General features: G+C 34.7%; 1 protein-coding gene across 1 annotated transcript in view; it reads right to left on the bottom strand.

Annotated features, from left to right (window-relative positions):
* The window catches only part of mtmr3 (myotubularin related protein 3), a 99,307-nt gene extending 79,607 nt beyond the window's left edge, over window positions 1-19,700 (bottom strand). The window contains exons 1-3 of the mRNA XM_056464133.1: window positions 19,567-19,700; window positions 5,173-5,254; window positions 1,696-1,772 (exon numbers count right to left, since the gene is read on the bottom strand). Coding sequence (XP_056320108.1) covers window positions 1,696-1,698 — 3 coding nt within the window. The 5' untranslated portion in view covers window positions 1,699-1,772; window positions 5,173-5,254; window positions 19,567-19,700. The remainder of the gene's footprint in view (window positions 1-1,695; window positions 1,773-5,172; window positions 5,255-19,566) is intronic.
* Window positions 19,701-23,939: the final 4,239 nt, after the last annotated feature.

The following is a 23,939-nucleotide window of genomic DNA, read 5'->3' as shown; positions in this document are numbered from 1 at the left end:
TATATTTTCCTGCCAGGATTGCTTATTAGCAAAACACTCTCTCCTGGACGTGCCACAAATAAGACAGAGAAAATGAAAGCACATCAGCACTGAGGAAAAATCTGATGCTCAAGACATAATCTTTAAAATAATGACATATTAAAAATTAGCAAAAAATGAGGTTTGTGTTACAACAATTACAGTGGAATATTAATTAAATCCTATTTTCCATCGAGCGAAACAAATCATTCAACCGCAGAGTTGAGTAGTGGACGGAACAAACAAAATATAATTTGTATAATTTGTATAAAAAAAATAAATAAATAAATAAAAAATAAAAAAATCGAACTAGTTTGTTAAATAAAATAATAATTTAGCCTTAATAAAAGTCAAGTGAAATATTCACAGTTTCAGAGAAGACTATATTAAACTGTTTTGACTGTTAATGACAAAGTTGAATAAGCAGGAAATGCTTTTACAATGTATTCGCAGCACTGAACATGTTTCCAGATGACCTCGGAAGGACAAACTTGATTGGAAGGATGAGAAAACTCAGAAACTTATTATGAGAATGGTCTGTCAGTCTGTCAGATAATTGTTTAAAACATCTTAATATTTTAATATAAAAAAGTAGTTAAGGTTTGTAAGTAAATATGCAGCCTATTTTTGATTACCTGACCCACAGATTAATGGCAGCACCTGTGGATATAACTGAGAAATTATGTGCTCCTATTGTCCACAGTCACAAATGAGACTAAACTTGTTGTGAAGGTCAGGGAAAAAATTAAACATGCTAGACTTCCTGCGATGATTTTGTGTAGCGTCGAAGACATGGTATCAGTTGTCGTGAACTATGCCACATTAGAAACGATTGAATCTTGTCTCTATGCCTATTTGTCTTTCACGAGTTTCTGTCTTGTTTTAGGATTTAGGTCTTTTTCTATAGTAAAAACATTTATTTTTTTCTGAACTAATAGTGTTTTCCTTAAAACAAGTTCAATTATTGGATGAGTAAAATAGTATTTTTTCAAACTGAAAACAATATTATTTTACATAAACAAGATACATAATCTGCCAGTCTGGCAAGTAAAATAAATTACTTGTTTTTTCTGAAAATAAAATAATAACTTTTACTTCTAGTCTAGAAAATGCTTCTTGATTTAAGAATTTGTAGATATTTGTACTAGAAACAAGACAAATGTTTAGCAATGTATCGTTTTTCTTGTATTTTTCCTCAAATTAACCCAAATCTGGTGTGCAAAATAAGTTTTTTTAAAACCAAGTATTTAAACAGCAGTGCAATTAATAACAATATCAATAATTCTAAATGCGGGCTCTTTATAGTCATAAAGGAAGTAATTAATTTGTGTATTAACAGAGAATTTATCTGATGCTCTATCAGCCATTTTACAACAGCAGTGAAAGCATTTCATCCAATCAGGATTTAGAGTGGGAAGTGTTTTGTAACGAGCAGCACACAGCGATGACACTAGCGCACATGTGTCCATTCATTCTCTCTGTCTGTCTATCTAAAGAGGCCATTGATCTGCGCTGAGACAGCAGTCAGAACGGCACCCTGACACTGTCTGAGCAGCGTTCATTTCAGCTGATTAAAAGCTGGAGAAATCAATGAGCAGTTTCCGATTCAGCATTTAAAATGATGCCTGGGAGTCCCACACTGGGAAAGAGAGATGTTGGTGGTGTTTGTTTATTTACCATAGCCCCGGTGAAGGAGTGCGGGTGCAACACTCGTGTCTTCTGCCACTCGTTCGACCTCTCCTGCTGACTTCAGTCTGGAAGAAGAAAAAGGAAACATTTAATGATGAAACAAGGAACAGCCGATACTTCCCATTCATGCATATTAAAGTTGACATGAAATCAAAAATTACTTATTTTATAAGTATATACACTACCTGACAAAAGTCTTGTGGCCTATACAGATTTTAGAAACAACAAATAATAACTTGACTTCTAGTTGATTTGGTATCAGAAGTGGCTTATATGAAAGGCAAAGGCCTCTAGATTACACTTATTTTACCTAAATAAAATATGATCATGTCTTGATTTATAATTGTTTAATTAGGACAGTAAGGTCTGACTTTGCTTAGACTAAAGTCTTGTCATTAACAGAAATAATGTCCAGTATAGAATATAAAGTCATGCTGCAGTGGAAACAGAATGAATATTGTGTCTGACTCCATCATGAGCTTGGAGGACTGCCTCCATACATCTCTGCAATGACTCAAATCACTGATTAATAAAGTCATCTGGAATGGTAAAGAAAGCGTTCTTGCAGGACTCCCAGAGTTCATCAAGATTCTTTGAATTCATCTTCAATGCCTCCTCCATCTTACCACAGACATGCTCAATAATGTTTATTTCTGGTGACTGGGCTGGCCAATCTCAGAGCACATTAACCTTGTTGGCTTTCAGAAACTTTGATGTGGAGGCTGAAGTATGAGAAGGAGCGCTATCCTATGGAGAGAGATTAGACTCAATAATAATTCACGCAAAAGACACGATGTACACATGCGTAGCCAAATTCACGTACGTAAAATATTTATTTATACTTACAAAAACAATTCACATGCACAAAATAAAAATACATTTTCATAAAATACGTTTCACAAATGTAAAACACCATTTGCAAATATATAAGAGTGTACAAAAAGTTTTGAATGTTTAAAATTCACGAGTTCATCCTGAATGAGAATGTGCAAATCCTCTCTCACGTACGACTCACCCTGAATACGAGTGTGTGCATTTTTGAGACTTTCCTGTCAGCACACACCTCCCACGTGAGTCACTCGTGCCCTGTAGCCAATAAGATGAGAGCTTACTGTTCAACCAATCACAACTCACCATTTGCGCAGTCTGATTTAATTAACGGAGATGATCTTAATTTACGTTATAAAGTTTACATTATAAACAACAGCAGCCATTGCTTTAACAAACGTTTGATACTTAATCTTTGCATACATAAACCACTATAGAAATCAAGTAACCACTTACCCGCGCATCCCGCTCTTCACCTGCCATGCTAAATAGAGGAGTATTCTTCTTCTTAGAGGATCATCTCCGTTAATTAAATCAGACTGCGCAAATGGTGAGTTGTGATTGGTTGTGATTGGTTGAACAGTAAGCTCGCATTTTATTGGCTACAGGGCACGAGTGACTCACGTGGGAGGTGTGTGCTGACAGGAAAGTCTCAAAAATGCACACACTCGTATTCAGGGTGAGTCGTACGTGAGAGAGGATTTGCACATTCTCATTCAGGATGAACTCGTGAATTTTAAACATTCAAAACTTTTTGTACACTCTTATATATTTGCAAATGGTGTTTTACATTTGTGAAACGTATTTTATGAAAATGTATTTTTATTTTGTGCATGTGAATTGTTTTTGTAAGTATAAATAAATATTTTACGTACGTGAATTTGGCTACGCATGTGTACATCGTGTCTTTTGCGTGAATTATTATTGAGTCTAATCTCTCTCCATACTATCCTGCTGAAGAATTTGCCCTCTCCTGTGGTTTGTAATGTAATGGGCAGCACAAATGTCTTGATGCCTCAGGCTGTTGATGTTGCCATCCTCTCTGCAGATCTCTCGCACGCCCCCATACTGAATGTAACCCCAAACCACGATTTTCCTTCACCAAACTTGACTGATTTCTATGAGAATCTTGGGTCCATGCGGGTTCCAGTAGGTCTTCTGCAGTATTTGTGATGATTGGGATGCAGCTCAACAGATGATTCATGGGAAAAATCTACTTTCTGACACTGTTCCAAATTATCAACTAGAAGTAAAGTTATTATTTGTTGCTCTTACAATTGAGATCGATGAAAAGACTTTTGTCATTTATTGAAGTAGTGCTATTTATAAATGATGCATCTGTGCACTTTATTATTTTGCAAAATTAATTTAGCCTCATAACATTACCTCCCTCTCAAAACGACTTTTCTTTACTTCTGGCTACATAGACTTTAGAGTGGTGCTGTCAGCGTGCGTTTAATTTCTGCCCTGCCTTCATCCATTTATCAATATTTCTATTATTATTTTATACTATAATAACTATTTCTATTATTCAAAATTTTGAAATTTTGGCATCTTAACTTCCGTTTCATGCCGACTTTACGTGAGAATAACCAGAGGAAACCCACACCAACACAGGGAGAACATGCAAACTTTACACAGAAATGCCAACTGGCCCAGCCGAGACCCAAACCAGTGACTTTCTTGCTGTGAGGCGACAGTGCTAACCACTTAGCCACAGTGTCACCTAAAGCAAAAGTACTTTTTCTAAATGATTTTACTTTGCTAAGTAGGCTTACTTTCTGAATTAAAAGATTCATTTAGAGATCAGAAAGGTTAAAAGTACTTAGAAAATCATATAGTAGTATGCTACTATTGTAAATAGTGTTAAAAAAAAAAAAATTAATTATATATATATATATATATATATATATATATATATATATATATATATATATATATATATATATATATATATATATATATATATATATATATACATATATACATACACACACATACATATACACACATATACATATATTTATATATATATATATATATATATATATATATATATATATATATATATATATATATTTATATATATATATATATATATATATATATATATATATATATATATATATATATATATATATATATATATATATATATATATATATATATATAAATAAATGCTATATTTTACTAAACAATTATTTAAGTGAGTTCATTTCATAAAAAAATGGGGGGGGGGGGGGGGGGGCTTTGACAAATATTAAAAGCAGGACAGTTAAATAAAATGTTTAAATATTACAAATGTCCTGAGGACGATCTTCAGCTTTTAGTAGAAATACATGTGTTAGTCTTGTATGATCAATTCAACATGCTTTTATCAAAAATATTTTTTTAATTTAACCATTTAAATGGAAGGCATTTGTATAAACGAAAAGGTGGCATTAATTGTAATGTATTATTTATGAATATATTAATTATAAATATAGATATATCTAACATAAAATGCTGTTTTATAATCTTATAACTTCACTTTGAGTTGTTTGGTTGTAATATTCTCTGCAACGACCTAAATGTTGACAATCAAACACCATCAAAGGGCAAAAAAACATTCATTCAGTACTTGTGCTTAGATCTTACCAAACTCTCAAAAGCAATAAGGTAAGGTTTATTTTGGATGAACCCACGCAGCTGGCGTCACTCAGTGTTATGACACTGACACCTGTGGAGAAGCAAGAAAAATATATATGAGACCGCAGTTTTTCAAGCCATCACTGTCCATTCCAACATTGCATAACATCTGTGACAAAGCTACTTTTCACACTGTAGTACAAATACAGTAGTTCTGGTGCTGATGGTACTCAGTGGGCAAAGACAGGCAGATGCATGCTTGTGGGGTGAAATCAAGTCATGTGGTTGGGTCGAGCTTTCTGAAAACAGGCCATAATTAATGTACAATCGCCACACTTTATTGGTTATTATTTCAGGCTTAATTGACTCTAAGGGGCCATTTAGATGATGTTTACAGCCAAAAAAGGGAAACTTTTAATGCATTTTTCCCACTCATTTACATAAGGGTTTAAAATAATGGATGTTTTTAAAAATATCAATGGTGTCAGCTCATTGTAAATACTTGAAAGTCTTTGAAAACCATGATTATATGCATTTGTATAGTATTTACTTATGGATATGTAGATAAAGGCAAGTGCAAATAAACACACAACGATGGTGGAGTACATGGAAGAGTTGCTGCTGATCAAGTGTTTGCTAATGATTCTTGAGCAAAGTGTTGATTTACTTCAATTACAACCAATAGTGGAGACACATACACATGGCAAATTCTACATACGCATCTGCGTCAAGCCACCGACTGGCCTTCAGGTACAGTTCCATCCATTCATCCATTCGTCTGTCCGTCCACTTCTCTATCCGTCTATCTATCCATATATCCATTCATCCATCAATCTATCCATTTATCAATCTGTCCGTTCATCTAGCCATGCATCCATCTCTCCGTTCGTCCATCCACCTTTCTATCTGACTATCTGTCTGTCTTTCCATCCATTCATCTATGCCCATCTGTCCGTCTGTCCATCCATCTAGTCGTCACTTGAGCAGCGTATATTTAAGGGCGCCAAAAATGTTTTGTGCACAAACAGAGGAAATCGGTGCTCGAGCACAGAGATGCGATTTCGACTTGTAATACAGCGCTCACGACATTTGTCAATGAAATAACGCCACAGGTAGTTGGTAGATCTGTGTAAAAGGCCCAACGGAGTCTGCTGCCACAGCTGGAAAAAATCCTAGAGGAAACACCGTAGATGTGACATTTTTTTCAAATGAGAGGAAAATGAGAGTTGTTGCTACACACAGAGTTAAATGTTTTCAAAGCTTCTCCCTTATAAACCTGCAAAGAGTTCATTTCATTTTGGGAAAATGTACACCTCTACAGAGTGGGGCTGCATAATATATCTTTCAGCATCAATATTGCAATGTGCACATTTCGCAATAGTCTACAATAATTTGTGTGAAAATTTCAGTACATTTTAAAGCATTTGAGGAAAAGAAATTGTACCGTTTGTAACTTTAATGAAGGTTAAATTTAGGGCTGCACAATATATAGTTTCAGCACTGATTTCGCAATCTGCTTGTTAAGTGTGACGTCACGCAAAGCGGCTTTCTGGTTCAAGCGCTCTATCAAACCGTATGGGGAGGCTCATGAAATGGTAATAATAAACGTTTACAAAGCGATGTAATACTTTCGAAAATCACGATCGCAATATATATATATGTCCATGCCTAATATACGATGGCCAGAGATTCATTTTTTTTAAATTGCTAAAATTTTGGTATTTGTGATGCAGCAAGTCCAGAGATTGTTGTGTACACTATGACTTTATATACAATTCACTTTAATGTGTGATATGACTAAAAAGTGATCATAAACTAATGTTTTGTCAATTCAACAGAGTGGCGGCTTGGACCCGAAAACAGTATTACATATGTCACCAACGCGTCACCACTTAACAAGCAGTTAGTCACATCGAATTGTATTTAATTACTGTATATACGGAATTTATGCAATTTATGCAATAATTCTTGTTTCTAGTCCAAATTGGCAGATCATTGTGCTTGTTTTAAGGAAAAACTCTTTATTTTGACTTATTTATTTTTTCTATTTCTTGAAAATAAAACAGTATTTTTATTTGATCTAAGAATTTTTCGATGTTTAGGCTAGATATGGGACAAAGCAAAGTAAGAAAAGCATGTTGGCATTCAATTTCTGTAGATGAATACTGTTAGTCTCCCCAGAAAATCATCAAATAGAGCTACTTAAACCATCTTGAGAAAGTCTAATCATATCACAATATTTATCGCAGAAAAATAAAATAGCGCAATATCAGTTTTTTTCCAATATCGTGAATCCCTAGATAAATTAATAGAATTATTAAAATGACAAAGACTCTACAGTGCTATTTTACATTTTCTCATTCAATTTCTGTGGCTGAATATCATTAGTAATCCTAAGAAAATTGTAAAGTACTGTTTATTTCATTTATATCTTTGATCAGTTTATTGATGCTTTTTTTATGAATTTTATGCAAATGATTGAACTGTCATCCCGAATCATTCATCTATTCATTTTCTTTTCAACTTAGTCCATTTATAATCTGGGATCTCCACAACGGAATGAACCGCCAACTTATCCAGCACGTTTATGTAGTGGATGCCCTTCCAGCCGCAACCCATCTCTGGGAAACATCCACACACACTCATTCACATACATACAGTACGGACAATTTAGCCTACCCAATTCACCTGTACCGCATGTCTTTGGACTGTGGGGGAAAGCGGAGCACCCGGAGGAAACCAACGTGAACGCAGGGAGAACATGCAAACTCCACACAGAAACGGCAACTGGCCCAGCCGAGGCTCGAATCAGTGACCTTCCCGCTGTGAGGTGACACATCTCGAATCAATCTAAATTAATAAATCCTTTACATATAGAGATATTAAAGCCAACTCTATCGCAATATATATTGCAGAAAAACTAAATATTGCAATGTCAGACTTTGGGCTGCAACAACGAATCGATTAAATCGTTTGAAATCGATTGCTAAAAGCGCTGGCAACGAATTTCATAATCAATTCGTCGTGTTGCGCGATGTGGAGATTTTGATTATTAAAAAAGCTTTAGTTGAGCGCGGAGTGGAGTGAACGCACTCTGCCTCTCTCGCACACTGATGCCAGCTGAGTTCGGCACCTCAGAGACAAGGTGGAGCTAAAGAAGCAGAGGTTAGAGGAAAGATATATGGCGAGGAGGGCAGCAACAGCAGGGTAAATCACTACAGAATCCTACTTTGGTTCTGTTTTGAAGTTTTTCTGTTTTGAGGAACGTAATGTCCCTAGTGCTGGTGATTACTTCCTACCAACTTGACAAGCATGATGTGAAAAATTCAAACTTGCTGGCACTGAATCAGAGAAAGACGTGTCATATTATCACAATTATACAGTGTTTTTAACCACTCCATGCTCATTTTACGTTTTAGACATGCAAATACACACACGCACTAGTAAAACAATACATTTAGAAAGTCTATGGAAGTCTAACAATCCATTATATATAATACAATTTGCCGATGTGTATTATTCATATCAGATACACGTAGTGAAAGTAACAATAAAGTTGAATCTATTCTTCTCCCATCTGACCAGCCGCTTGCTTGCATGCATTTTGGGAACAACTGATGAATTTACGTGCTGAATCCTGCGTGTTCTGCTTTTATGAATGAGGCATGTGCGTGGCCGCAAATAAACATGGCAATGCCTCTCACATTATAGATCACGATCAAGATCATTTATACGTCTTTTAAACAACAAAAACACTCACACGTTTTAGTGAATTGGAATATCAGGTAGTTGACTTGATGAGCGTGTAAATATTTTGTATAATAAAACAGAAAAGAATAATAAAAGGGACACATCTGTCTAGGCATGTGCCGGTATCACATTTTCATGCTGCGATTAATTGATTGAGCTTTTATCACGGTATACGGTATTATCACGATATTGTAATTTTACTAGAGAAACAGGTAAAACACACAAAAAACTTCAGTTTCGTCAACTTAGTAACTTTAATAACTTTGTAATTAACTAAAAGTACTTCAAACATTTAAATACAAATAAATATAAATAAAACAATACACAATATAAAAGTAAACTTGAGCAATTATATCAAAGTGAATGTGCAAAGGGAAACCGTCTTCGATCAGCAATCCCTCTGCATTTTTTGGAACCCAAAATATTTCCAAACCTCTGACTTTTTTTTTGAAGGGGGATAAATTGTCGGCAGCGTTCCTCTTTCCGCCATGCTTCTTCTTCGTGTGAGGATTAGAGAGCGGTGGCAGCGGCGGCGCGCGCACAGTGCTTCTACATGCGGGGATTGTTTACATCAGAGTGCGCATCAGTTCTGCGCAGCATATACGCAGTGTTTCTTCAAGCGGTTGATGGAAAATAAGCTAAGGCGCGTTCTAAGAATATAAATTCGGATCTATTATTTTTCACGGTATTTTGAAGTGCCCGCGATAACAATATCCTGCATATTCATTACCGTGATTTATCGCATTACCGAATACCGGCACAAGCCTACATCTGTCATACAGCGCTATTGAGGCTGTGGTGTGTCACGTGACAAACAGGGTGAACGTTCTAAAATAATCATCGTCAACAAAACTGACTCCCGGGGCCGGATAGAATCTTTTAAACTCCCCAGTGAAAGGGTTGATAACAGAAGTAAAGAAGCGGTGGTTTAGTTACTTTGCATTGCAAGACTAAAGACACGTTTTTATTCACTCGCCTGTTTTGGATCATTTATTTTTCCATCTGTTGTCATCTATAGCTACTAGACAGGAAAAATGGCATGAGAAAATTAAGTGATACATAACTTCTGTTTGAGATTACAAATAATTTAGCTTGTTTTAAGCAAACAATCACTTAATTTTGAGGTGGGTTTTTCAGTAAACAAGACATAATTTCTCTTGCTATTTCTTGTGTGTAGTATGTATCTTGATTTAAGATTTTGTTAGATATTTTGATTGAAAACAGGACAAAACTACCAAGTTTTTATTCACTTATTTTCTTTTCGGCTTAGTCTCTTTATTAATCTGGGGTCGCCACAGCGGAATGAACCGCCAACTTATCCAGCATATGTTTTACGCAGTGGATGCCCTTCCAGCTGCAACCCATCACTGGGAAACCCATACGCACTCATTCGCAAACATACATACACTATGGACAATTTAGCCTACCCAATTCACCTGTACCACGTCGTTGGACTGTGGGGGGAAACCAGAGCACCCGGAGGAAACCCACGCAAACGCAGAGAGAACATGCAAACTCTACACAGAACCAAGTTTTGAAAATTTTATTATTATTATAACAGCTCAAGGATGTTAATGGACAACATGCTTGTGCACTTTATAAAGATTTTAGTTCTGTTTTTGAATAAAGAGTTGGAAATTAATGCTTTTTTTTAAATCCGATTCATCGATAAATCAAAAAAAAATAATAGACAGATTAATTGATTATTAAAATAATTGTTAGTTGCAGCCCTAGTCAGATATTTCCAATATCTTGCAGTCCTACTACAGACATGAGCTATATAAACACATCAAAAACTTTGATATCAAAATTACTGTAATCAAAGTTAGCTTGAAAGAAAAAGCAAAACCCTTCAGTTGATCTAAAAATACACATTCTAACCATCTCGTTTCTCTTCTCTGGAAGTGGCTCAACCAACAACACTGGATTTTTGCTTTTTACCATGCTTCCTTTAAAACTTATCGCTGAAGCTCTAACTAAAGACGCATAAAGATCGAGAAGATACCATTCTGCAGAAGATAACAAACCCAAGCTGTCATACAATAAACAGAGCATGAGTAAACCGTGTCATGGATGGGACGACTTCAGTGACCCTGTGTGTCTCCTGAGAGTCATATGGAGTGAGTTTATTTGGTACATGGCCAGAGGGCAACAGCGTTCCAACCCAAAAACATTCAAACACATGGTTCCAGTCGAGGACACACTGAAGCCGTCTGGAAACTACTGATAAAACATATCTCTAACAGGCAAACGCTCATGTTTACTACAGCTGAGGGGTCCGTCTTCAATCTGATTGGGCCCTTCGGTGACTCAACAGTATGGCGGTCTCGTGATCTGCACAAATGGAATTACACGAGTAAATGCAAAGTGTTCAAATTTAAAACAAACATATGCAAATGAAGCCTGTTAGCTTTGTGCAGTCAAACTATTTCCAAAACGTAGAGGTTTCTACTGCTTTCCGCATGGCAAGGCTGGGTATTCACAACCCTCTCTTTGGAGACGTGACTTGTATTCAGGTCAACTGACTGTAGGTGAACAGAGGAATCATTCAGTATTTTTTTGTCCATCTCAGGTGTCACTCTTACTGTCCTGAAGGTCAATCTGCATAGAGCGTTCTCATTCCTGAAGCACCTCTGGGACTGATTCTGTTTCATTTCACTAAAGCACCAACGGACAACCACCTTACACACCGTTAATGCAAAATATGCACCTTATCCTTAAGTTTAATGTAAAAGAGCAAATTCAAGAAACGGTGCGAGTCATAATTTTTACTCGCAACAATTGAAACCATGACACTAATTATCAGCTAAAATAAAGTTAAACATTTATCATGTTAAACAGTTGACTTGAACCATTTTTGAAACCATACAGTCAATTTCTTGTTCTGGTGGGGTCACTATACACTGTTCACATAATTCATTGAATTGGATTTGATCATTAGTCATTCATTCATTTTATTTATCAGGTGTTTCCACAGCAGAATGAACCACCAACTATTCTAGTTAGTCATGGGATGATAACCGTTTTCAAGATATACCGTGATTTGGAAAAGTTAAGGTTTTCAAACGGGCAAATTTTTCTGTTATACCAATCCTACAGTACATGCAAGATTTTTGTTTTTAGGACAACAGTATCTCCAGCAGAAAAGCAACCCAGTACTGGGAAACACCCACACTCTCGCATTTACATACATACACCACGGCCAATTTAGTTCATCCAATTCAGTTACCGCATGACTGTCGGGGAAACAGGAGCACCTGGAGGAAACCCAAACGAACACGGAGAGAACATGCAAACGTCCACACAGAAATTATAACTGGTCCAGACGGGACTCGAACTAGCGACCTTCTTGCAGTGAAGCAACAGTGCTAACCACTCATCCACCGTGCCGTTATGATAACCTTGGATAAAAATATCACGGATTCAAGGTATCATTTTTAAACGTGAGATATGTATGCATAATTTCACCCTAAAAAAAAAATTTAAATAGTCGTAAAAAACACGTAACAAAACTTACCAGCAGTTTATTCTGCTGTGGCGACCCCTGATTATTAAAGGGACTAAGATGAAAAGAAAATGAATAAATGAGCTTACATATACCGTAGGAATGGTATAACAAAAAATTGTAGTGGTTTTAAAACTTTGACTTTTCCAAAACAGCGGTAAACCTTGAAACATGTTATCGTCCTATGCCTACGTGCCACCCGCCATTAGTCGTTCAAACAATAATAATAACTCTTTTTTTACTGAAATGTTAATGGTCAAATTCGATTCAATTCATTATGTTAAGCTAATAGCAAACCTGCCAGAACAAGAACTTTTTGTCTTTCTTTTTTAACCTTCAATTAATAAACAGGCATTTTCATTTTTCATTTTTTGAAAAAAGTGTTGCATGCAAAACTGTTGCAAACAATTTATTTGTGTTGAATTTAAACAAACAAATTAAATTTAATAATGTTCAACTTAATATGTTTGTTTAAATTCAGCCCAAATAAATTGTTTACAACCACTTAACGTAAAACAATTGAGTAAATCCAAGCAATCATCTTTGAATAATTTTTTTTCAGTGTATAATAAACAAAATAATAATAATAATAACATAAATAAAGCCTTAAATCATACTAATACAAATGAAAATACATTCAGGAGGGTCAATCTATATAAGCTGACAAACGTTTAGAGAACTTTGAGGCACTGTTTTATTAAACAATTTTAAATGCTTTGAAACAGGGAGTAACTTGAACAAAACTACAATTGTGCATTTAAAACACTGCTAAAATCAGCATATTATTGCACAAAAATTCAGTTTCTTTGTTTTTCTTTTTAAAAATACCAAATTTCAGAATGTGACTTCAGATATCAAGTCAAAAGCAGGTACTATATTTTTTTGTCTTCCACCAGAACAAGACATTGACTGAATGGTTTAATGATGGTTCAAGTCAACTGTTTAACCTCAGGAGACTTGTAAAATGAGCCTTTTTCAAAAAAAGGAGGAGTGTTCCTTTAAAAATAAAATCTAATGGTCAAATTCGATTCAATGAATTATGTTAAGCTATGCTAATATCAACCATGCAGGAAAAATAAATCAGCTGAATGGTTTCAGAAATAGTTCATGTCAACTGTTTAACTCTAGAAGAGACTTGTAAAATGGGTCTTTTTTTAAAAAAGGTGGAGTGTTCCTTTAAAATAACTACACAAAGGTTTGCACTCTAAATAAATATGTATTGAATTGAAATAGAAATTTATTAACAAAACACTACACTTTAATTTTTTGCTTGCAGCCTGTAAGAGAATAGAAACAAAAATAAGGATTATCTTAAGGTGTGTTCACACTTCTCTTGGTTCTTTATGTCAGGACAAAAAGAAAACAATATGTTTGGTGCTTTGCTTAAGACTCAGCCAGAGAGGTATAATTCTGTCACCACCTCTAGCTCAGCCTCATTCATAGCCATGTACACAGAGCTTTTGTATTTTATTCAACTGTGGATTAGCGTAAACCGACATGTTCAACACATCTGCAGCACAGCGAGTTGACTTGACCAGACTCAACATTCACCACGACTTACCAGTATTAATTTGGAAACCAAAAGACAACTAAATTAACCAAGCAATTACACAAGACTTGTTTTAAACGCACGCACGCACGCACACACACACGCACACACGCACTATCAACGGTCTTAAAAGTAATAGTTCACCCAAAATTTTACATTGTAGTCATCATTTACTCATCCCCTAAGAGTTCCAAACCCAAGTTTCTTTCTTCTGTTCAAAACAATAGAAGATATTTGGAGGAAAAGCAGCAGCTATTAGCTATGTTTCCATCCAAAGATGCAAAATAAATGTATGCGCAAAACTGGAATTTCGCATAAAGGACGTGCAAATAAAACAGCGCTTTTAACCAATGAGACAAAGAGAACAAAATGGTCACTTCCTGATTAACTGGCACCAAATATCAAAAGTAAAAACAGAATTTACTGCGGTAGGAGAAGCTATGTGAATCTTTTCTTTATTTAATAAATGACTAGTGCTTCAGAACACAATGACAACATGCAATGAACGTGTGGTGGCATTTGAAGGCATGAGACGAGGAGCAGATGCTCTTGACAATTCTGGAGGTAATTAATAATATAATAAATGCAATACTGAAATGGTTAAGGCATTTTAGAATGACCAAAACAACATCTCAGATGTTTTACAATGTGTTCAGCCGCTGGTTTGTCCATTCACACACATTTTTATCATCACAAGATCTCTTATAACAAAATCACATTACTTTTTTAAATGTGTATACTGACATTTTTATGGTAAAAGTGTTTCCATCATAGATTATGCGCATCTTTTTCTTTATTGAATAAAAAATGTATCCTACTTAGTTATGCGCATATGTTTTTTATTCGCATTTTCAAAATCTAAGCAGATCTTGGTGTTTCCATCAACCATTTTGTTATGCGCATATCTAAAATGCGTATAAAAATAGGTGGATGGAAACATAGCTATTGACTTACAGTTGTAGTCAGAATTATTAGTTCCCCCTCTGAATATTTTTTCTTTTTTAAATATATCCCAAATGATGTTTAACACAGCAAGGAAATTTTCACAGTATGTCTGATAATATTTTTTCTTCTGGAGAAAGTCTTATTTGTTTTATTTTGGCTAGAATAAAAGCAGTTTTATATTTTTTAAAAATCATTTTAAGGTCAAAATTATTAGCCCCTTTAAGCTATTTTTTTCAGATAGTCTACAGAACAAATTATCCTTATACAACAACTTGCCTAATTACCCTAACCTGTCTAGTTAACCTAATTAACCTAGTTAAGCCTTTAAATGTCACTTTAAGCTGTATAGAAGTGTCTTGAAAAATATCTAGTCAAATATTATTTACTGTCATCATGACAAAGATAAAAGAAATCAGTTATTAGAAATTAGTTATTAAAACTATTATGATTAGAAATGTGTTGAAAAAATCTTCTCTTCGTTAAACAGAAATAATAATTCAGTTTCTGACGAAAACCTTGATAATCTTGGATAAAATATCATGGTTTCACGGTATCACAGTATTGTGATTACTGCTCTAAAATAAGTCCTTTTTAAATGTCCTTACAACAACAACTTTTTTTCCATAATATTTTGGAACAGCATTCATGTCAGGCTCAATAATTTAAATAAATCATTGACTTTTGATGTCTTCATTAGTTTTAAAAACACAGCTTTTCTTTACAATACATGAAAAAAACATATTAAAAAACCTTATACCTTAGGAACGGTATAACATAATGTTTTGCCGTTTTAATACTTCTTTTCAAAACCGCTGTAAACCTTGAAACCAGTTATCTTCCTATGCCTAGTCTCATTCACCTCCATTGATTTTAGATGATTTTTACCTCATTATTCTGCTTGATGTTCAGACTGATATTTTCTCATTTCATTAATCAACTTTTTATGTATAGTCATGAACAAACTTGTTCGTAAAGCAAGTACTTTGATAATTTTCTGTCATTTACTATTCCAATCATTTCTCCCATAGGCGACTGAATGGGAAGTTTTAAAACAATCGCAAAAACAAGTCCACTTCTGCAGTAAAGAATAAGGTCAATATGGTAAACTCTGAACAATTAGTTTTGAGTTGATTGTCATATCTGCTTCTATGACTACATCCAGGCACAAACAAATGAAATTTACATACATTTTATAAACGTTACTTTCTATAAAAAAGGCATCCTCTGCGCAACGAAAAGGGTCTGAATGAATGCATATTGTGAAAGATATTCATATGTTGCTTAGATGTGTGAAATTGAGAAGAACTGATTCATTCATTTGATAAAATGACCAAAACGCCAGCTGAGACTTCAAATCTGATAAAGAAAATTTGAGAAAATGTTTCTGCAGCTAGTGAGCACAAATGGCATTTGCTCTAATGGAAGAGAATTTTTAAATATGCCATATTTGTCTAAATAGTTTGTTAGTCTCTAAACAAACCTTAGAAATGGATGTTTGTCATCATATCCCATTGCTAGAGTTCATTCATAAACTCTCCTGTCACTCTGGTTTACAACTGAACGCACATCCAGGCCCGAGACGTCACGCAGTCAGTGACGTGCAAACACACACGATCACAATCAGACTTTATCTCTCCTGCTGTGTTTAGATCACATGCATTACACTCATTCAACAGGTTGAGTTGACTTTTAACCAGATGCATTTCATTCCAAAGTCAAACCGTGAGTCAGATTGTCCACACATGAGAAACCCAACACCAAAACATGAGCAGGAGAGCCGGAGGATCATCTAGCAGCACCACGCGGATCTGACAGAAACACAACAAACACACCACATGCCTCTCTTCAGCAACCCTGACTGACAATTGCCATGGCAAACGCAGATAAACACCTTAGTTACTGGTGTAAAACAGTGGGGAGAGGGAATGGAGCGCATTAGTCGGGTTTCAAAGAAAAAAAATTCCATTTATTTGTGTGTAAGGTAATTGATTTTAATCAGTAACTTCCTAATATCGTATCATTCTAAAACTACTTGTATATTTGTGTGCATACTTGGCAATAAAATGCTCCAAATACATGTTTGTAATGGCTGGTTGGTTTGGATCACGGATTATAATGATTCTACAAAAACTGCTGTGAGAAAAATGAATGGGAAAAACCTCAATATTTAAAAACAGAGGAAAAATTTAGGAGCTGCCAAAATGCCAAAGATTATAAGAGCTTCTTATTTTGCAAGTTCTTATAATTTAGAAACAGTTTCTCTATGCCAATTTCTGGACCGCTGGTTTTGGAATAGTCTTCACAACAGCATTATAATCTATGAACCAAACCAACCAGTTATGAGGAGAAACACAACTTTACAGATTTAGATTTGAAGCAAAGATGATGTATATGTTACCATGACCTTATTCTAAAGTGCGGAAGTGTGCTCGTTTTTGCGATTGTTTTATAACTTCCTAGTCATTCCTCCCATAGGAAACTGAATCGGAATAATAAACGCCAAAAAAAGTGGTCAAAGTACTTGCTTTACAAACAAGCGTGTCCATGACTATATAGACAAAGTAGAATAATATAACAAGAAAATATATAACAAGAAAATATATGATTTAAAATATAAATTAAGCAGTGTAACGAGTTGTTTTTAATGTCTAAAAATCAATGGAAGTGTCATAGTATCACAATACTACCATAATACCGGTAAACTGTGCAACCCTACTGTGAACATTGTTGTATTTTGATAGTCATTGGCTGATCATATGATTTTGCTATTTAGAATTTGCAAAGAATACTTTCCTGAACTGATATTATTAAGGAGAAAGTCTGAATGTGTGAATTTAACACCAACTTTATCTCAGTTTTAATGTCTCATGACCTATGTGTAGTTTTACTGCACATATTCTGCTATTAAACACAACTGTAAATTAAAGGGTTTAACAAAGACAAATGCAATAAATTCACAACCTTGGATTGGTTTGACCACAACGATCGATCAGCTATCATTAAAATCAGCTTCCTTGAAAATGAATGAATGTGCTGTCATCTATCAGATAGGGTTGTCGCGATACCATTAATTCATCTTACGACACTATACCAGCTGAAGTATCACGATACCTAGTAGTATTACGATACTGCAATTCATAACTCAAATTATAAAGAAAATTGTCAGAAATACTATATTTTACATGTTATAATAGGTCTTGAATTTAATTCATAATTCCCTTTTAACTGAAAAAAGTATTATTTGTACGTCACTTCACCTAAAATTTAATAGATTTGTTTATTTCGTAGATAACTGACCAACCAAAAATACATTAAAATAAAGATTTAAAATATACCAAATGAAATTTGTTACAAAAAGAGCATTTTTCCAACAAAAATAGGTCATACGAAGTGCTCAAAAATAGTTTCAATGCTTCTTGTTGCTATTTTTTTTTCATTAATAGTTTTTTGTCTTATCAGGTAACAATTCAAAGTAATTCAAAATTTCACTTTGCGAGTCGTTCTTTTTAAGAGATTGTCGCAGTTGTTGTAGCTACTAAATCCTATTGAGAGGAACAGAAATGAATCAATTCAGATGTGAGTTTGAAACGTCAGAAAACCTGCAACCTTAAAAGGCTTTAAAACAAACATGTGAGCATTTTAGTGACTTTTCCACATCCAACATTATCTATTGTAGACAGACCGTTAATGACGATACTACCGTTTACAAACTACAGTGGCATCGCCGGTATTTTGGAGCCACAGCATCGCGATACTACCATAGTACCGCTAAACCGTGCCACCCTACTACCAGAAACTATGGTTATCACTACATCTTATATTTGCAATAACATTAAATCCCCATTCATTTGCGATTTATTAAATCCCCATTCATTTATTACAATGACACAGTAAGTATCACTTATGTAATCATGATGCCACAGTAATCACAGTCTCCACCAAAATACCACAGTTATTATTTCAACTGTGCAGTCATAATAATTACAGGATCTCCACCAAGAAATGAAAGAAGCTACCAGAACATATACTGCCTTAACGACTATGGCGTTAATACAACTGCTAAAAAAAATCTAAATTATTATACGTCGTGCATAATATATAATTAGTGTATAAATAATATTGTGCAGCACTGTCATTCAAAAATGAAACCAAAAAGATGCATTATATCAGCTACAGTCATTGATTGCACCATGGCAACCACAGTTTTCATCACACCACTTGAATGAGAGCCATTTCATTTCTTTTTAATGGCAATCATGGTTAACTCAACAATAAAATAACCAGTTTTACTGCATTAACAGTGTAAACCTAGTTAGCTCTATCTGTCTGTCTGTCTGTCAGTCAGTCAGTCAGTCAGACGCGCGCGGCGGTTTCACTAACGTTAGCCGACCAACATTAAGCTAAAAGGCCTCCATTCTTCTCCAACCAGTGGTTAAATACATATCTCTAGGCTTAAATAACACACCCATCAAAACTGCGGTAGTGTTTTACCGCGCATATGAAGTATTTATAACATTTCTCTTCTGCCGAGGCCCGTATATCGGTGTCTGTTGTTGTTGTTGTTGTCGCGAGCGGAGGGCGGACCCCGCAGATAAGGCCTCAAACACGCCGAAAAACACCCGCATCCCGGTCCAAAAGCACCCAGCGCACTCACCTGAGGGCTGCCTGCGAAGTAGAGCGGGTGTGCGCTTTCTTCCGAGCAGCAGGAGAAGAGATTAACGATGAAGAAATCGACAAATTGCACCTCGTAGCCATTTGCAGAGTCGGCCCGTCCCACCGTGGAATCCCGTCGTCATCGCAGCCTCCCCGACGTCAGCGTCACGGCGCAAATTACGTCAGCACGCACGGAACGGGCGTTGGGGGAGGGGCGCGTGTGTGAACGAGGTTTGAAGTGTGTGTGTCGTCACCTGTTTTTGCGGCCAATGAATGTGGATATTTATGAATAAATGAATAATCATTAGAGACGACAGAGACAGGAGGAAGATGTTTGATTACTCTGTACAGTAAGTTAAAATAAGCACTACATCGGTATTTTCTGCGGAATAATAGAAATATCTTGCACAAAAGGAAGTCTATATTTACTCAATCATGGTATGACAATGGAATATTTACAGTCAGTCAATTACTTGATGAACATGGATTGATTTTTTCAAACTCGGAATTCCTTAAACAATGTAAAGTTCCTGTAAAACCAAAAGACTATGCTGTTATTTTTGATGCAATACCAAGTAAAGTTGTATCACTTTTGCGTAATTCTGTATATTATGTGGACCAACAGCCAATGACAAGTGATGATGTTTTATTATTGATCATATTAACATTGATAAATCGTCACCTTGGAATTATAAGGTGCTATCAGAATCAGAATCAGAAAGAGCTTTATTGCCAGGTATGTTCACACATACGAGGAATTTGTTTTCGTGACAGAGCTTCTACAGTGCAACAGCATTACAGAGACAGGACAAAAAACAGATAATAAATATATTTTAAAAAATAGAAGTAGTGAATGCAAATATACAAATTGACAAGTGTATGTAATGCAAATTGGCATGTAAAGTGTGTTGTTAAATAAGTGTATATGTGTATAAAAGTGTATAGCAAGTAGTGATGTTGGTTCCACAATTATTATCATCAAGTGTTCATAAGATGGATTGCCTGAGGGAAGAAACTGTTTCTGTGTCGGGCTGTTCTGGTGCGCAGTGCTCTGTAGTGTCGACCAGAAGGTAAAAGTTCAAAGAGGCAGTGTGCTGGGTGTGAGGGGTCCAGAGTGATTTTGGCAGCCCTTTTGCTCGCTCTGGATAAGTACAGTTCTTGGGGAGTAGGAAGGGTTGTACCAGTGATCTGCTCAGCAGTCCGAACTATTCGACGTAGTCTTTGGAGATCATATTTAGTAGCTGAGCTAAACCAGACAGTTATTGTTGTGCAGATGACTTATTCAATGATGGAGGTGTATAACTGTTTCAGCAGCTCCTTTGGGAGGTTAAACTTCCTTAGCTGACGAAGAAAGTACAGCCTCAGTATCTGTATCTGCATTCTACATGATTTTGAGATATTGAGCTTCAAAGATTTTGCATTCCATATAGCAAACAATATGTGTGTAACAGTTCTCTTTCATACATGAACATGACAGAGACCCTAAATGCTCTCTAAATGTAAATTATCAAAGTTCTCTTACATTTGCAAATTGGAGTAAAAAAAACCTTGGTAAATACTGATAAAACCTTCTCATTCTGAAAGGTCATTTTCCACTTGGAATTATAAGGTTCTATCTGGCAGATCATTCATTGAAGCATTAATTTTCAAGAAATACAATCAAAAAATATATAATATGGTGTTGTAACAATATGTTGATGCTTGAGAAAGTTACATTTTTGCTTTCTATAACATTTATTTCATGTTTTAGGATGATTTTTTTTCTTGTTTAAGCACACACGGCTGTGCTAAATATTTTGTCCTGTGCAGATGTCAATTTTATCAAATTAATATGTTAATATTTATAACATTTTATGCTTAATTTGAATTATTGAATTATATTGATTGAATTATGTCCCATAAAATAAATAATTATTTAATTAATTAAGTATTTACCCTTCAATGCCTAATAAGATTTAAAGACTTTAAAAGAAAACAGACAATAAGCAAATGAGTTTAATGAACACTGAAAAATGTTTCACTAATAAAAATACACAAATAAAAGTATGTCACATTTAATATAGATTTTTTAAATATTTGTTTCTTTTTTAACAATGTCAAATTTAACATTTCATCTCAATGTCAAAAAAGCTTCTTAATCATTACATTTACACACTTCTCAATTTTGTGTGGTGCGGCATTATTTAGTCGACTCTGATTTTGTCTTTCTGGTCTTTCCCGCTGTCACTGGAGCAGTCTGGCGAAATGGTAAAGAAAGCTGATCCTGATTGGTCCTCGTGCGTGCATTCAAAATAATGATTGGCTCACAGAAAGAACCTTATAGAGCCAAGCTAGAGTTCAACTTTGTAGATAAACCGTTTTTGTTTTTAAAATAAAAAGTCTTAAAATGTAAACAACTTATACAAAAACATCACATAATGTAAATAAGATGTCATTTAATAAGAGTATGTGAATAACTCAATTTTGACAAAAATGTCAGATAGAACCTTATAATTCTAAGGTGACGAAATGTAGTAATATAGGTATATTAGAAATATTTTAAAAAGAAATCATATACCATCTTTAACAGTCTTCTGGACTCATCAAAATCTGGAAACATTGAGTGGATGAAAGTATGGCTACTAACAATGAATTTTTTATAAGTAATAAAGTAAGACAGGTACCTTTTAAAATGTTACACAGAATTTATCCGGTAAAAGAGTTATTTGAACGGTTTGAAGTGGATAGAAAAAACTCTTGTTGTTTTTGTGGTATTGTTAAAGAATCTGTTACTCATCTGTTTTTTCAATGTGTATACTCAAGATTATTTTAGATTGATGTTTCTAACTTTATTTCAAGGACATTTGGTACACTAATACAAACTGGATTATATGATGTCCTATTTGTTTTAGTACAAGATGGAATTGATTAAAAAAGTACAACCTATTTTCTTAAACAAAATAGCTGGAAAATAACATATTCATGTCAAGAAATGGGCCAAAGCTAAGCCAAATTGTGAACATTTTATAAAGGAGATGAAACAATATGGTATTACACTGAAAAAAATTATTCAAAGATGATTCCTTGGATTTACTCAATTTTTTTACGTTAAGTGGTTGTAAACAATTTATTTGGGCTGAATTTAAACAAACAAATTATGTTGAACATTGTTAAATTTAATTAGTTTGTTTAAATTCAACACAAATAAATTGTTTGCAACAGTTTTGCATGCAACACTTTTTTCAGTGTACACTATGTAACATTAGAAACAAAAAAGCTAAAAAAATATATATATATATCAAGCATTATGTTAATTTCATTTGATTAAATAAATGTTTTTTATTATCTTACCTATTTATTTATTTACCCCTGGCATCTGTCTCTACTTTGATTGTATAACTAAGATAATCTCTCTCATTTTATTTTATTTTTATTATTTTATTTTGTTCATAATTGTTGTGAGATGTATTTTCCTGTACTTGGTTTATACATATTTACAATAAAAAATGTGTTAAAATGAGCTGACAGTACCATTTATTGGTATTATACATAATACATTATACATATATTAGTAATATATTACTAATATACATAGTATTATGTTAATTACTAACACATCATTGTTAATCAAAAGCTGTATGTGTTCGTATTATTAGATTTAGGAGTCAAGGGACATGTATTTTAATCAACCCGTGATTATTCATTCATTTTCTTTTCGGTTTAGTCCCTTTATTAGTTTGAGGTGGCCACAGCGGAATGAACCACCAACTTATCCAGCATATGTTTTTATGCAGCGGATGCCCTTCCAGCTGCAACCCATCACTGGGAAACATCCCTACGCACTCATTCACACACACACTACTGACAATTTAGCTTACCCAATTCACCTGTACCGCATGTCTTTGGACTTGTGGGGGAAACCGGAGCACCCGGAGGGAACCTACGGCAACACTGGGAGAACATGCAAACTCCACACAGAAACGGACACAGCCGAGGCTCGAACCAGTGAACTTCTTGCTATGAGGCGACCGTGCTACCCACTGCGCCACCATGCAGCTGAGATTATATTGAGTAAAAATGAGTAAGATGATACATATTTGCTCATTGATAGTTAGTAAATTAAATAACCTCATCTATGATCCTATTGTAAAGTGTTAACATACACTCAAAAAATGATTACTGCTGCTTGTTCAAAATACCTGTTTAACATGAGCTGAAACAACACAATTCTTGCAATTTGTTTGGCTAATTTGTCTGTTTTATGTTTATTTATTCAGTCATTTTCTTTTTGGAGTAGTCCCTTTTTTAACCAAATATGTAATATTGTAATAATTACAGTAATTATTTGAAAACAGACGTGCTAAAATAGTCTGACACTGTAAAAAAAAGAATTAG

Source organism: Danio aesculapii, chromosome 8 (genome assembly GCF_903798145.1).
Source record: "Danio aesculapii chromosome 8, fDanAes4.1, whole genome shotgun sequence".
Taxonomy (NCBI): Eukaryota; Metazoa; Chordata; class Actinopteri; order Cypriniformes; family Danionidae; genus Danio; species Danio aesculapii.
This window is presented reverse-complemented; position numbering and strand designations above follow the sequence as displayed.